This window comes from Columba livia, chromosome 19 (genome assembly GCF_036013475.1).
Source record: "Columba livia isolate bColLiv1 breed racing homer chromosome 19, bColLiv1.pat.W.v2, whole genome shotgun sequence".
Taxonomy (NCBI): Eukaryota; Metazoa; Chordata; class Aves; order Columbiformes; family Columbidae; genus Columba; species Columba livia.
The window spans coordinates 4,811,249-4,827,123 of NC_088620.1; the positions used below are offsets into that span (position 1 = coordinate 4,811,249).

Sequence of the window (15,875 nt, forward strand, 5' to 3'; positions counted from 1 at the left end):
CGCACGCCATACAGGCTCTGCAAGGTCGCTCCTCTGCACAGCTGTGCCACCTTTTTAAATCTCTCACCTTTCAGTGACCAAATTAATAAGAAGGACACATACAGAGCACTACTGTAAAATGATCTCTCTGAAAACCCGATCTTATGCAAAGGATCAAGCTTAACCAATTTCCTTCTTCCACCGGACAAAGCCACGGAAGAAATAAACCAGTTCTGGCTACACAATATTCTCCTAGCAGAGCACAGGTCCACTCCCTGGCATTAAGGGACATCAGGGTTGCATGTTGCCTAATTTGAAACACAGGCTTCTCTGCTGGGGAAAACAATAAGAAAAAATAAGAGGCAGTCTTGAGGATGGCGACTGAATAGTGCAGTGAGGAACATGCTGAGATTAAATGGCCTTTAAATGGCCCTCGCGGGGAACAAGCGCTGGGCATGGTCACAGCAGGCGGCATTCAGTCCAGCGACACACAGGTCACAGCCCCACTCCTACTTCATGCTCCTCTCCATCAACATCTGGTGTAAAACCCCAAATTCTGAGTGTGTCGTGGTACGATGACAGACCCTTATAAACACCAATGTGTCCTGCGCAATGCACATGATCTGTTTTAACTGGAAGCATCTAATTAGCAAGGCATTGACCAGGACTTGCCAGTAAAATGCAACCAAGGAACGGCGTGTGCTGCTGTGCTCGCCGCCTTGCGCGATCCAGCGGTTTGCACCAGCTGTGAGCCACGCTGAGAGACTTCATAGAAAACCAACAACAAATGGGTGTTTGTAAGCATCACTGTTCAAAAAGAAGCTGGAACAATGGTTTTTCCCCTTTAGTCCCCCCCCCTCCTTTATCTTTCTTATCAAGCTGGCTGGAGTACATGGGGAAGGATCACGAAGAGTCACATGAAATTGTGAAGAATATTCTCTCAGAGGAAAATAAAGTGAGTCATGTGAAGGTTTGTGCAGAAGCTGCGGAGGGCTTGTTTTCCCCAGCAGAACTGGGATATAAATGTGATTTTAAAATGTTTCCCAAAACTTTGAAGCAAGCTATAATCCCAGCTGTCAGGCAGTGCGCTGATGGATTTAAAGAAGGTGGATTATAAATTTGCTTTTAAGGATGGGTTTAGTGTGCGTAATTGCAGGTTGAAGTGTTTCTCAACTCTCTTCTTGGTGACTCTTACATTCCCCAGTGGAACATGCTGCTTCATACTACATTATGAACCGCTTTTACTTATGTTGCATTAAATATTTATTTGATATATTTGAAACAGCCATGGTCTGTATTTAGGCTTCTCCTATGCACTAACACATTTTATTGGATGACACACAATTTGCTTTTGCTGATGGGTTTTAGAGAGAAGAGAATGAAAGTAACAACTACAGTTTGGAGCAAAAATGAGAAATCTGAAGACATGGAATATCCTCACGCTGCATCCGGAAGCAGGAAGAGAGATGTTATAGCAAATTATGTTCCTGGAAACAACCAGTCTCTCCTGTTCAGGAGAAACAGGCGTTTTGTTCAGCCTGGTCACATCCCAGCTCCATCCGCACCACAACGCTCCGAGCAAGCCCTGCGGTCCCCAGCGCGACGGATCCGAGCTGGGATGTCACTAGGTGTCACTCGCTCCCTGTGCAAGCAGGAGCTTGGACTCTCCACTGGGGAGCAGCAACAGGAATCTCCAGAGGACAAAAAAGGCCAAAATGAAAGTACTTTCTGCAACCATGGCAACCGAGAATTACTGAGGTAGCCGCTGCTCAGAGAGTAAGGAAGAAATATTTTCCCCAAATCAAGGAAATGTTCTTCCCCCGACACTAAAGCATCTACACAGTTCTCTCCACTTCAAAGTTTCCACTGCAAAAAACCCAAGAAACAAACAAAAAACCCCGTTCTGTTTGTTTCTGCAAGACCAAACCACATCCCCATTCGAGGAGAGAGAACACGGTGTCAAGTTAGCATAAACTCCTATTAAGCAATCAAATGCAATGTGCGTGGATGGTGCCAGAAGATCTCAAGACATTTCTTATAAACATAAATGAATTAAGCAATGACCTTATGAACTCACAGAGCATTATTTGCATTTCAATAGACACGGAAACCAAGACACAAATCAGGGAGCAGAGCCAGAAACAGAACTGATTATCCAGTTCCTCGTTAAAGCCACTTATGAATGCTAATATATTTTAGCTTGGAAACACTTTTTTCTCCTCTTGTATCTTTTGATAAGAAGCAGCTGTGAACAATTGCATAAGACTTGCAGGTACACAGGGAGCTTGTCTTTTGGGTAAGACGCCACATAAGACACAAAATCAAAACATGCAAAGCCTCCCTGAAGCGCAGCCTTTGAATTCTATATTGACTGACTCCCAATTCACAATTTTCCTTAACACAGCAGCTTGTGTTAGTGCATTCATGCGTGAACAGCCCTCCTTTACTACACCCGGAATGGGAGACATCATGGTACTATTTACTTGTCTAAGGTTTCATCTGTTCTAAAGTAAAAATCACGCTGTTATCATCTTCCTTTGTTGAGTTACAAGTGTTTCAGGTATCACCTAAAACCATAATAGGATCAAGCTCTTTCAAAAATACTCATATTTCAAACAGCACAGAAAGGAAAGGTTGTCACCAACCCAAACTGCCTTAACTAAGGCTGAGAGCAGGCAACCAGCCCAAACTCGGTTCCTGCTAAAAGGAGATGAACGGGAACGCTCTGAGATTTGAGTCCTACCTTGAGAGTCTTCACAGCCACCGTAAGGTTGTACTTCTTCCAGACTCCTTCATACACCTCTCCATACTGTCCTCCACCAAGCTTGTGCTTCATCGTGATGTCAGTTCGCTCTATCTCCCACTTGTCGTAGTTTGGAGACACGCCGTAAATAGTGGGCTTATTGCGTTTGGGCGCCGGGTAGTGCAAAGTGGTGATGAGCCCATCTGCAACGGTTGAATGATGATGGACCAGCTCTGCCAAGGTGTTGAAACGGCTCTCTGAAGAGACATACAGCTAGGGACCAAAGAGAGAGAGAGAACTCAATCACACATCAGAGCATTCGTATGTAGAAACTACATTATAAAATTGTGAAACCAGAGTGTTGCATCACATCTACTCGATCTGCAGTACTATGAGCTCCACCAGCTCCGTTACCAGTTCTGAGAGCTGCCAACAATCAACACGTACATGGAAATGCATGGATTCAGGAGAAAATACATGCACTTCGCTAGTAACAATGCGAAAGGAATGACTGCAAATAGCATTAAATCTGCATGCTGTTGCTTGAAATGTCTTTTTTCAAAAGGCCGGTCAGTAGAGATGGGGGGATATTTCCTGGAGAGCAGGGGATTGTCAAACTCGGTGTCTTGATTCCCTTATTCCTATTTGGGTTATGACATCTTCACCTGCCTAAATTCTCTCTGAAGCGTCACTAGCAAACTGGTGCCTTCCCTGCCTGTGTTTGCACTGTGTTTGGCAGCAAGGTGGGCAGCTGCTCTGTGCAGTTCCCGTGATGGGCACCGGTCAATAACGCAGAAGTAAAATCATTAGCACTGTATGAGAACCTGCTGTGCAGCATGGTAACCTAGACTTGTTACCTTTTTTAACATTTATACAGAAGATCCATTTTAAGCCTAAAAGCCTACTAAAGATAACGGACAAGTGACTCCCTACCACCAGCGTTTTGTATTTCCAGTGTTCACTCAAGCCCAGTCTTCCGCTAGGCAAGGTGACAAATGCTAGAAATTTGATTTTTGAAAAGGTTATGCTGCTAACACGTGGAGGAGAGGGATGCTCTTTGGATAAAGTAAATGGATGAAATCTCATTTCAACACAGATTGATTAAAAGAAAAAAAAATGAACACGCCTTTCATGGTCAAAAAGGTGGAATCACCTTAAAACCAACTGCTCTGAGAACAGAAAAGTGACAACATCAGAGAGGTGTTTACAGTTGCATGGCTTGGACCACCAAGCATGAGGCAGTACAGCCACAATTTCAAACAAGCCATACCGGCTTGGAATGACTTGTGTACTCACAGCGGTACGAGCAGTTCACATGCTACACTGAGGACTGCAATATAAAAGTATGGATGGAGAAAATTATGCTGAATGCCGGCATCACTTGGAATTATTAAAGAATTAGAGTAAAGGAAGCTACCCATGCTTTTATGATGGCTTGTATCTCATGACCTCAAAATCTCATAGGAATTAGAAATATCTGTGTTTTGTGTGACAGATCTTATGATCTTGTTACAGGTAGAGAAATAAGTTAAATAAGTGGCCAAAGGTTTCACAGCAAACCCATACCAGGTTGGGGAACAGAACAGGATGATCCTACCCAGGCCACACACATGAAGCTTTCCACTTACATCAAAAAACCACTAAACGTGCTCATTCTGTTGGCAGAAATGTTTTTTTTTCAGTCATTACATCTCAATACCAACTCCCGAAGGCCTTATTTCACATCAGCACTACTGGAAACCAGAGGTATGCGTGTTTAAATCTTCATCTGGAATTTGCAGCCTGTATCACAGGAAGATGGAGCACAGAGCAGCGATGGACGGCATGCTGCCAACACAGCCCAGTGAGCCGCGTACACCGACTGTGCACTGCGACCCCCCTGCTCCGCTGGTCCCCATTACCAAACCTTAACTCGAGCTGCTGGCTGGAGGATTTCCCCCAAGAAAACCATCTGATGCTGCTAAACCTGCTCCAACAGAGATAACAGGCTCGGCATGTGTCAGGTTACACGGGGACTCGTACAGTTTGCTTCCTGGCTACGACGCTGACACATTATTTGGGCAATTTTTGTGTATCATCAGTCAAATTGTAACACCAGCCCTGTTCCAAGGGGCTCTGCTTGTATGAAGTTAGTCACTCATCTGCAGCTTCCTTCATCAGAACACATCTTTTTTTTTCTGGTTGGTATATTTTATTAAAATATAAACCAGCCTGTGTTGACACCCAACACATCTTTCACCTGATGGGATTCCCTCTCCCCGGTCAGCAGACAAAACTGAACATCCACACAAAAAAATCCATGAAGGTGTGTGATAAAGGAGTGAGTTGAGCCACTGGAAGCTCCAAGAGACTCAAGCAGGACCCGTGTCCCGCACCCTTAATGCTGAGGACAGCAGGATTTGAAGAACTGGCTGGACAACGTTGTTTATTCAGTTGGGTTACTCAACAGGAGGCTTTGCCTCAAGTATTATCAAGTCAGGAAAACCAAGTCCGCTGTACCACAGAAGTAATTTACCAGATGCCAACAAAACATTCAGAGGTGGTCCGGAAGAATATAAGCCATTAAACTGGGAAATAAAATAAAAAATGCCCTGAGGATTTTTTTTTTTTCCTTAAAAAATAGTTGAACCTCAATACATTCAGTATGAGCAGTGCTAAAATTAGGGCACACCCCTATTCGATCTTCCTAGACCTCTGAGCTTTCCCCAGGACAAAGCCTGGGCCGGGCTGCTCAATGCACAGCAGCCGTTGTTCCGCATGTTTCTCTAATACCTCTTTCTCCCGATAGCATCTTCTCTCAGTCACGGGATGTGATCCCACCAAAGCCATTCATCCTTCCTGCAGATATTAAGTTCCCCGGACAGGCTGACTAATGATCCAGCGGGCTGGGAAGGCCCCAGGTGCTCGGGGAGTTGAAGGTAAGAGCTTTCTTTGGGCAGAGCCGTGCTGTGCTGCCAAGTGGGTAATAGAGTACGACGTGAGCAGCTCGGAGCGGGGAACCTGCTCCATCAGTCTTCATTTCAGAGGGAAAAGCAGAGATATTAGTTGTTTCTCTTCCTGCCTCCTCGGCTTTTAAGGCTGGGGATGGGTGCTGGAAGAGCCCAGCAGCAGAGCGGGCAGCACGGCTGCCGTGAAGCTGTCACAATTCACTGCCCAGATTATTAACACGAATTAAATCCGTTGTGGTTTAAAACGTCAGGCTGCAAACTGCAGCGACTGGTGCACGGACACAGCAAAACGACCCTTATGTAGGGATGCTGGCCCTGGCAATGGGGAGAGCCATGGCTGCCTCTTTGCTCGCCAGGCACGAGCAGCCGAAGCTTTCGGTCGCTGCCGCTCCTTGATTTTGTATTTGCAGCCACCACCAGCTGCAGATCTGCTGTGGCAAATTGTGCTGACCTGCGCCTTTTCTCAAAAACACCAATTCAAGCAACTTTGTGGAAAATGAACGGTTAACCTGGCTAATACGGACCCCAACGGATTATCGGAGCGCTGCAGAACTGTTTTTTAGGGATAAAAACAGCTCTGCTGGGATAAAAGCCTTCATATGCCAAACCTTTTCACAGCTAAAATGGAGAACGTGCTACCGCATCATGGACACATGCGTATTTACACCCACTGAAGGCGGCCTGGGATTGAAATGTTCACATGTGAACATTGCTCATCTGCCAGCATCAATGTGAATTGAAGGAACATCAACTAGAGAGACAGGGGGAGGAATAATATTCCAGATTGCCATGTCGTCCTCCAAGCGTGCTGCACGCCAGCATTTCCCAGGGCTGATTTTGACCACAGAGCGTTTCTACGCTGGAGGAAAAAGGAAGAATCAAAGTGCCATAATTTAGAAATACATTATCTTAAATAACATGGTCAGAATTGTCTCCATTACAGTCTGTCTGCCAAAGCAGACAAAAGGTATTTCATTACTGAATAAAATCTGTTTATCTTATTAAAAGTTTTAGAGTGATGAGTCTGATAAACGGGTGACACTATGGCTCCCTAGGTTTTCATACTAAAGATTTTGCTGTCAATATCACTGTAAGAAGAATAAGACTCTGGCAGGACAAAGGTAAATGGGCCACGGTGGGCCACTACTATACTTGATTTTTAATTTTAATTACAGAGCTCTAATGGCACAGAATCTGTCATTGCTAGATGCTGGCAAGAAGAGCCTCAGCAGCCATGCTGCTCCAGATCCACACTTAACTTCTGCACAGGATCTGAAGAGACATTGCTTCAAACAGATTGGCTACAAACAAGATTTTTCCAAAATCCAATGCCAGCAGAAACGTTTCCATGAAATTCAAACAAAACAAAAATCTGTGGAGAACTACACTTGTATGCTAATGTTTCTCTGCAGCATCCACAAAGCACAGCATTGCAACACTGCTACAGCACACAACGATCTAGGGAAAAAAACTTAAGAAACTAGAGACTGGGCCCATATAAAAGTGAAAGTGCCTACCCGTCTCCAATGATCACGCTGAAATACTGTAGAGAAATCAAAACAGCAGTTAAAAATACTGCAGAATAGCTCAAGAAGCATCCTGTCCCTAATATTTGCAGGATTATCAGAAACAGGCACTGACTTGTCTGATTTAGCAAAGAGATGACCTTTTGAACATACGGGACAAGAATTCATCCTCAGAATATCTTATTAATATCTATTACATACAGCTCTGATGTAACTCTATCACCTACCTTACGGTGTTTCGCTGCTGAGCTGTACTATATCTCACCAGAAGATTGCTAAAGGAATAAACCTGTTTTGTCACTGATGCGACAGTTGCAGTTTATTGTATAATAACTACAGATGATGAACATTGCGATCAGAGTTCAGAACTGCCCAATTCAATTGCTACTACTTGATCCGATACAGTCAGGATACCGGTAAGGTTTTCTTTCACGGTTTGGACATCCTACCTTTCCGTCAGACGCAGTGTTTATTCTGTAGTGGTACACCCTTCCCTCGTATCGCAGGGAGATGGATCTCTGGCCAGGACTGCTCTCGCTCTCTCGCACGAGAAAGCTGCCGTTGATCCCACTGCTCAGAAGGTACTCGGCAGCGTTCCGTGACACCGGTCCATGATACCAGGAATGCTTCTCCAAACTGTTCACCGGGGTGATGTAGTTGCTGGGTACCCAGCCTTGTCCGTTCTTCGTTTGGGCCTCGCACCATTCCCCATTGTGGTTGTAGCCCAGGACACGGAGCTTTTCACCTTAGCACAAAAGACAATACATTTAGACATGGCAAACCTGGGTTCTTTCTGGCTACAGGTCATCAAATAATCTCCTGTAAGAACAGATATCTGGCTGAGCAAGGAGCATGTGTGTTTTTTTGAGTGGACCCTCAAAGCCAAATAAAGTCACACTCATGCTTCAGGAGTTTTCTGCACCAGCTCTGATACTGATTGAGCTTAAAAAAATTCACCTAGCAAATTTTATTTGAACTGAGTTGGCTTGATGGGGCTGGGAGAGAGCAGGAGGGGATAAACAATTAAAAAATCATTTCAATTAGCGAGGTAAGCTGATGTGACCTGGAGTACAGATGAGGAACAGAAGGATCGAGTAAGAAAACACTGTATCTGTACAGCCATTTTTCCTACAGGGACTGTGTTCTGGAGAACTATGAAAATGATAGAGGTCAGCCTTTAAAATCAGCTTAATTTCTCAGTTCAAATTCTTGCTCCTAACCGAGACCTTCGTTTTGGCAAACAGTTTCTTGCCCAATGCAAAAGCTTCAAAGAGTTTTAACCTTTTAAAAGGTTACGACTTTGGGAAACATTTGTATTTATTTAAGAAGAATTCCCACAGTAAAAAAAAATTCCATAGGGTTTAGTGTATAACTCAGTTATCCCACAGTGGTTTTTCCTTCTGTGCCTTCTCACACACTCCGAGAACCGCTCTGCCCGGCGACCTTACCTTTAGTTATGCTGAGAGTGTTGTCCCCGCTCGCCACAAAATCATAGAGTGCAACAAAGAGGTGGGGGTCATTTTCACTGGGACAGGACAGGAGGTTTTCCTTGGAGTTCCAGCGAGCTGCTTCGCTCAGACCCTGGGGCTCAAAGTCCGACACCACCGGCCTCTGAAGGGCTTCTGCAGTAGGAAGAGAGAGAGAGGGGAAAAAGCAGGTTCATTTGTGCTGATAAAAGCCAGCCGGTCAACACACACGCTCTGATTTTCTAATCTGCATTGTGCTTCTTGCCATGTGCGCTCCACGGACGGTTTTCTAATGCAGATCTCCTGCCACATGGGCAGGACACACTCGTCCCAGCGCTGTCCCCAGCCCCCAGGAAAGGGAAAGCCGCCCTCCCTCTGTGCTGCTCACGTAGGCTCTTTGCTGCTGCTAAATCCTTTGGCTCATTCCCAACTTGGAATAGTTAGATTTGAAAACAAACCCAAGGCCTTCAAAATCACCAGAACGTGCAGCCAGGCAGGGGGAGATTTATAAGATGTGGTATTTGAGAATGAGATACGTACTTCCGTGGGTCACTGTATTTTTAATCATTTCTTATTTGAGTACAAGGCTGTGCCTTTTTTATTGCCCTCTGTCCTGCTTGCTGCTCTCAAAACCAGAGTGCAGTGGCGAGTGCACTTCACACAACGAGCTTTCCACATCTTCAGGAATCCTGAGTCACCTCCAGAAAAGTAGATGCCTAAAAACTGAGCTTCACAGGCGAGTTAAAACCAACCACCAAAGATTTTGTACACTGCAGCACATCAGGCGTGTAATATTGCATACCAGGCAAGTCCAAGTACATCAGTGAATTTTATCACAAAAGAAAACCCTGCAAACCGTTATCTCCGTATCACGATTCAGGAGTTTGGGGCAGTGATGCTCCGGGTAGTCGTGCCCCTCGCTCCAATGTGCCACCTCCAGCTGCGCTGGCACAAACCCAGCACAAGAAGTTCTGAAAACAATCTTGTTATTTGAAGGGTTATTTTCCATCTGGATGGATTAATTGAGCAAGGTCACGGCACACAAACCACCGCGTCAGTGCAGCTATGGGGACAGGAAACACGGCACTATTGCACCCTGTCCCTCAAACCACGAAATTGCTTTTTGTTACTCAGCATCAGCCCCCGCCTGCTCCCCCAGAGCCCTGAATCCTCCTTCTGCCCAGGTGAACACAGCAGGGCTTTGGAGGGAGAAATTCCAGGCCAAGTGTCTTCACAGAACAAGAATACGCTAACCCTACCAATGGTAACAAATCCCATTGTTTTGGTGGCGAAAGTGCCACTAGCCACCCACACAGATAATCTGGCGTCCTCGGTGTATTAGTCACATCACCACTGGTAAAGGCTCTCTGGGGGATTATTTATAAAAGTGAGTACTATTGTATTCTTCGGAAAAAGTAATATCATAAATGTGGGCAGAGAGCAAAGCAACAAGTATCCATGTTGTTGGGCCTGTTTTCCTAGCCAAACCATATCTACAGGGAGATATATTTTTATAGTGAATCCAAGAAGTCAAATAATTCTGCTTTCCAAATGATTCCACAGTCAGAGAAGGTGGTGGTGTCTTGGGTGGTTTTTTAAAGCACCTGGACATTCTTGCTTCCCCCTCCCGTTTCCAGCAGAAGACATTTTAATAGCCTGGGTTTGCTTCAAGAGGGACAATGAGAAAAGAAACAGAAAATCCACTTTCAGAAAATTAAGCTATAATCATTTTACCATGCAAACGCTTTGATCCTGTCAAGTCCATTAAGCTCCCTTATCAAACACAGAGCACTGCAGTGACTGGAGATACTCCAAGGAGTTACACCGTCAGTAAACACCTGGAACACACAGCACAGAGCTGCGAGGAGCAGACACAACGGCAGCGAGGAGCAACGCGGTGATGCTCTCCCCCAAATACAGCACAAACCAGTGCATGCTGCATGGTGGGATGGACTGTAACCTCTGCTAGGAAAGAAGATGCGTCCCCCACGGGGGAGTGATTGGAGAGGAAGGCAGGAAATCCAAGGCAGGCTCCCCTCCAACTCCAGCGCGATCGCAGCCCAGCGAGGACGGTGCAGGCACGGCCACGGATGGGGATGCGGGAGGAGAGCCAAGCGCTCCGCAAGAATCCCTCCCTCGTGCCCAGAGCACGGCGATGCTGGGACTGACTCATTGCACGTGGATGCCAAGGTATGCGCTTCGATTCCAAGCGTGAGACAACGCTGTGTCGAACACCAAAACCAAGCTGTGGTGTGAAAGTCAAGGAAGGCTGGTTTTGCTCGACGACATTCCTACAAACACTGACTCAGTGATCACTGTCTGCAAACCCAGGGACCGGCGAGAGCAAGGGCAGATAAATAAAAGGATGAGAATTCGATAAGCTGGAAAACCACACAAGTTCCTGAGCGAACACAGAAGATGCTGCGCACAGACAGGTTTGTAGCTTCCCTACCAACCCAGGGGAGGTACTCACCGAGGAGGACAGCACGATGGGGAGATGCAAGACCCAAGTCTCAGGCTGGGTTAATACTGGCATTTCCAGAAGGCAGGAACCCCGAGCTAAGAGCAGGGGGAGGGAAGGCAGCGACTGAACAAAGCTTGAAGGGCAGCAAGAACGGGAGGAGGAGGCCCTGAGCCAACACACAGAAAAGGGTAAAGGAAAGAGCAGAGTTGTGGTGACCCGAGTGTAGCAGAAGCTTGATAGACCGTGACAAAACACACTTTTAAAGGTCTGGGCCCCAAGAGGGGGCTGTCAGCAGACTCGGGACACAAAACCATGAAGCAAGAGAAGCTGACAGGACACGTCCACCTGGGAGCCACTCACAGCCGGCTGTCAGCAGCTCTTCTCCAGTACATTTGCCCAGACATTACAGTCCTTCAGCGCAGGAATTAGACGTTGCTGTTCATACGTATTGAGGGTCTTTTTCAACACACTACAGCTTCTTCACCTCCTACTGCTGGTTGTAACTACAATTTCTACAACACCCCTGAGCTCTTCAACGGGACAGATTCCTCCTAACAAACCAGCCTGGCTGCTGTACCTACAGGAGGGGATCCTGGCGCGGCGACGGGGCAGGAACCGAGCGTAATTCAATCTGTTATCTCTGCACTGTGATTCCTCCCACGCATCCACTTTGTCTTCTGCTGCATCCCAGCAAGACTGTGATTTATTACTTTGATCACACCGTGCTCCAGATGACACCCGGACTCCTGGGAGGAGTCCCCAGGCAACGCTGGAATTCAGTTCTCCACTAACACCAACTAAATGACAACAATTAAAGCAGAGCAGACTTCGAAATAAGACAAAGCAGCTTTTACTTTGAAGCATTAACCATAAGAATGTCTCTGTCTCCCCCCTAATTTTTTTACCAGGAGATGTTTATGTATGCACACAGAAAGGTTTCATAAGCGCAGCTATCTCCTGCTAATTACTGTTTATACGAAGTCATGAATCATTCTTAGGGACTGTGTAAGAAGTTCTCAGATATGAAAAATTCTGGTCCAGACCAACGCAAGCAAATTTCCTCAGTAATTTAAGGGAAGGGTTGGAAAACAGGCAGAAGCACAGAATTCCACTCAGCTCTTCCAGCAGTCCCGAGAGAAGGAAGAGACCTCCTGTCTCCCTACAAAACAAACATCCTGTGGGCTCACAGACTGCGCTGGCGTCTCTTCCACGAGGTTTCTCGAGCGAGAAAGCACAGAACACATCTAATAATCTCTTCAGAGGTACAGCACTTGTTACCTAAAGCCTCTCCTTTCCCTACATTCTCCTGCTCTCCTTTTCCCCTGGAAGAAATTATAATAAATAGCAGAATAGCCTTGCAGATTTAATATGTCCAAATGTTTATCAGTTTGAGTGCATTTGATGGAGCAGCTGCCTTCCTGTCCCAGTATCTCCTTAGCGGCCCTCACGGATTCCCTATGCCTGATGGAAGGTGCCTTCATCATCTTGTGGCTTTTGTTGTTGGTTTTTGGTTGTGGGGTTTTTGTTTGTTTGGGTTTTTTTGAATGTTCACTCTTACATTAACCTGCAGGTTCCACTCGAGTTCATTCACTGAGTTTATTCCATTTATAACCCCTTAGTGATATGGTAAATATCATCTTTCTCCAGCCAGCTAAACACAGTTGTAGATGTATGGAGTACAATAGTGTGTATGGCAGAAATTCGGGTTTTATTCCCAAATCTGCTACTATAACTGCTGCTTGGCCTTAGATTATAAACTCTGGGAAAGGCAAAGAGTACCCAAGTCGAGTTCAATGACATTTATTTCAGAAAACTCCACAATTTTTGTTCGGTTTCATTACTAAGGGAGCAGAACTAGTGAAGTTTACCCATTTCTGAGCCCCGGGGAGGGAAAGCACCAAGAAAGAATCATTGAGATTTACTGAGCAGCCCCAGACTGCTTGGGGAAGGACTAACAAGTCTGTGGATGATCAGTTTTAGGTCTGAAGACAGTTACGGCTTTCCCTATGAAATGATAATCCTTTCCTCGCCACGACCCATGGGAAATGGCAGCCAGCACCATCAGCCTGATTTGTTAACAAGGATGGGACAGGCAAGAACCACTGGAACAAGCACATAACTAGCAAGACATTACAAAGGCACAAACGCATTTTAGAAGAACTCTACTGAGTGATCGTAGATAAAAGGCCAAGAGGTGAGGAGCAAAAAATAGCCAAGAAACAAACAGAAGGCTCTGCCCTGGGAGGCAGCAACGCCGTGTTAACGCGCTCGCTCTTCCCAACAGATTGACCCGAGATCTGCCTGTGGATCGCAGCGAAATCAGGGCAGGAGGAGTCGTCGGCATTTCAGATCTGAGTCTGGCTCAAAACATGCCCAAAGGCATAAAGAGAAACTCTCCAGGAACGAGGCAACATCCACGGGCTGCTGCTCCTCCCCAGGCTCCTCTGACTGTAACAGGACACGCTTAGATGAAAAGAAACAAATACAGACAACCTGACAGCTGGCGGGACAGAAATCACTTCAGTTAGAAAACAAAGGACTTTACTAGTGCCCCCAAAACAGTTTTTAAACTTTACTGAGAACACTGATGGATTTTAAACAAGGCTTCTGCCTTTCGGTGGCAGAGCAAGCCCAAAAAGGCAGCAAGACTATTCCAGCCCCTATTTGGGACACGGACACGTTCTGTTTTCCAGATCAGATTGGCAGCAGTACATGCTGTGCCTCTTCTCTTCTACTCTTTACCCTTTCTTGGTGTGAAGTGGGCGAGGAATTCTTCGGGTTGGCAAAGGCAGAAAGGAGAAAGCAGATGAGAGAAATTCAGATCTTTCACATTTTAGAATAATATTTACTAGTGGGAAGAGAAACGAGGGCAGAAAATGGCCAGCTTAAACGTCAATACGAAATCTCAGTAATTGTTAGACCTAATTTGAACTTATTTTTGATCAAGTTAAGAAAAGGTCTCAGGCCTGGCTGTACAGAGCAAGGTGCTCGGCAATGGGATGGAGCTCCTGCTGTCTCTCCACACCTCCACAAACACAACTCACCAAAAAATCCTCATTCCTGCACAAGAGCCTTTCAGAAAAGGACCGCCCCGAAAAGAAAAACCCCACATTTTTTATGACTTGGTCAAAAGACATGTCTATCTACACAGGTGCCTGACCCTACATCAACCTTGCACCAAACCCAACCTCAAGACAGTATTTTCCAGAAGTGTGTTTAAAAAAAGCCACCACAAAACAAACAGATTTGGTTTTGTTACAGTTCCCTGCTATTCACCAAGCAAACACTGTGGTGTTTCTCTTAACACGTGGAAATGAAAATAAGAAATTGATTTAGGTACAATTTAATCTCTCTTGCAAGCTGCAACTGGTTTTCAACACAACTAATAGACCTTCCATCCTTTACGCAGTTATGGTTATGGTTTCATAGTAAAGAAACTTTACTATAGTAAACACAGTAAAGAAACTTTACTATAGTAAAGAAACTTTCAGCTTTCCTCTCACATCCTCAACAGCTTCCCCTACAATAAGGCAAAGAGAGCAGAGAGGAATCCTCCAGTGGTGTCACCATCATCTGCTCAGTCCTTTGGGGGGCTGTGGGACGTGTGTGGGGCTGGACTGGCCACCACACATGGCTCACGGGGACCCAGGGTCCCCCTCTTTTGTCCCAACCCTGCCCATTTCTCCCAAACCATCAGCCCGGCCTTCACACGACTGCAAGTTGAAGTGGACGCTGTCAAAATGAACCAGCCCAGACGTAAAAACCTGTTATGTTCCTCAGGGTAATAACACAAGGATATTTTCACTTGTGCCCTTGAAGCACAAGGGTTTGGGACAAGCCACCACTACTCTTTTGAAGAGTCCTCAGTAGGGCTTTCAATATCACCACCATTTTAATAGGAAAGGTGCCCAGGAATACTATGTGGGGACCTTCAGCTTTAGAAATGAGTAACACAAGTGTTTTGGGTGGTTTTGTTTGGTTGGTTTGTTGTTTGGTTTGGTTTTGGTTTGTTTTTTTCCAAATGTCCTTAACAAATAGCTCCTCACTTCTCACCCCGCTTTCCAAGAGACCCACGGTAGCCTACATTAAGACTGCAGTTGCCACATTTGTTCGCCTTCAACATGCCCTGTGGGTGCTGGCTCTGGTTTTGCCCCACACTGAGCTGACAATGGGACTGAGCTACTTTGGTAGAAGAGAATTTAAAAGTTGTTTCCGTGCTTATTTCCTATCCCGTCATAAAAAATAAATACACGGCCACAGTCCCAGGGAGGCTGAAGGCAGAAATACTACAATATTCAGTGCGTCGACCATCATGTTGTTAACTGGATACTGCCTATACGGCGCAAGTCAAGCTGTGCTGTAATCTCATTAAGCAACTTCATTGCAAATCGGGGAGGGGGGAGTGGTTGTAGCTCACACACACACAGAAAAGGGAAAACTTGCACAAACAGTCAGGCTAACGCTGCTGTAACATCATCCCTTAGCACTCATTCCAGCGGGGAAGAGGCCCCAAGCTCTGCCTGCTCCCCCAGGGCCGTGTCGAAAGATCCAACTGGACAGAGCGGAGCGGCGCGGCTCAGGGCTCCTCCTCGACACACGGCCCACCCGAGTAAACCACACACGGACTGAGCTCTTCTGCACCCGAAAGATCACAGAAGGACTCAGTCACGGAGGAAAGACTGAAATTATTAATATGCATCCGCCCACCATTAGGTTTCTGAAACTTTAAATAAGTAAAAAAGTCCTCTG

General features: G+C 45.9%; 1 protein-coding gene across 2 annotated transcripts in view; it reads right to left on the bottom strand.

The window, feature by feature from the left end:
* ABL1 (ABL proto-oncogene 1, non-receptor tyrosine kinase) overlaps positions 1 to 15,875 on the bottom strand; it is a 73,476-nt gene that overhangs the window by 13,463 nt on the left and 44,138 nt on the right. For both annotated transcript variants that reach the window (XM_065035191.1, XM_065035192.1), the window contains exons 2-4: positions 8,645 to 8,818; positions 7,646 to 7,941; positions 2,723 to 2,995 (exon numbers count right to left, since the gene is read on the bottom strand). In XM_065035191.1, coding sequence (XP_064891263.1) covers positions 2,723 to 2,995; positions 7,646 to 7,941; positions 8,645 to 8,818 — 743 coding nt within the window. The remainder of the gene's footprint in view (positions 1 to 2,722; positions 2,996 to 7,645; positions 7,942 to 8,644; positions 8,819 to 15,875) is intronic.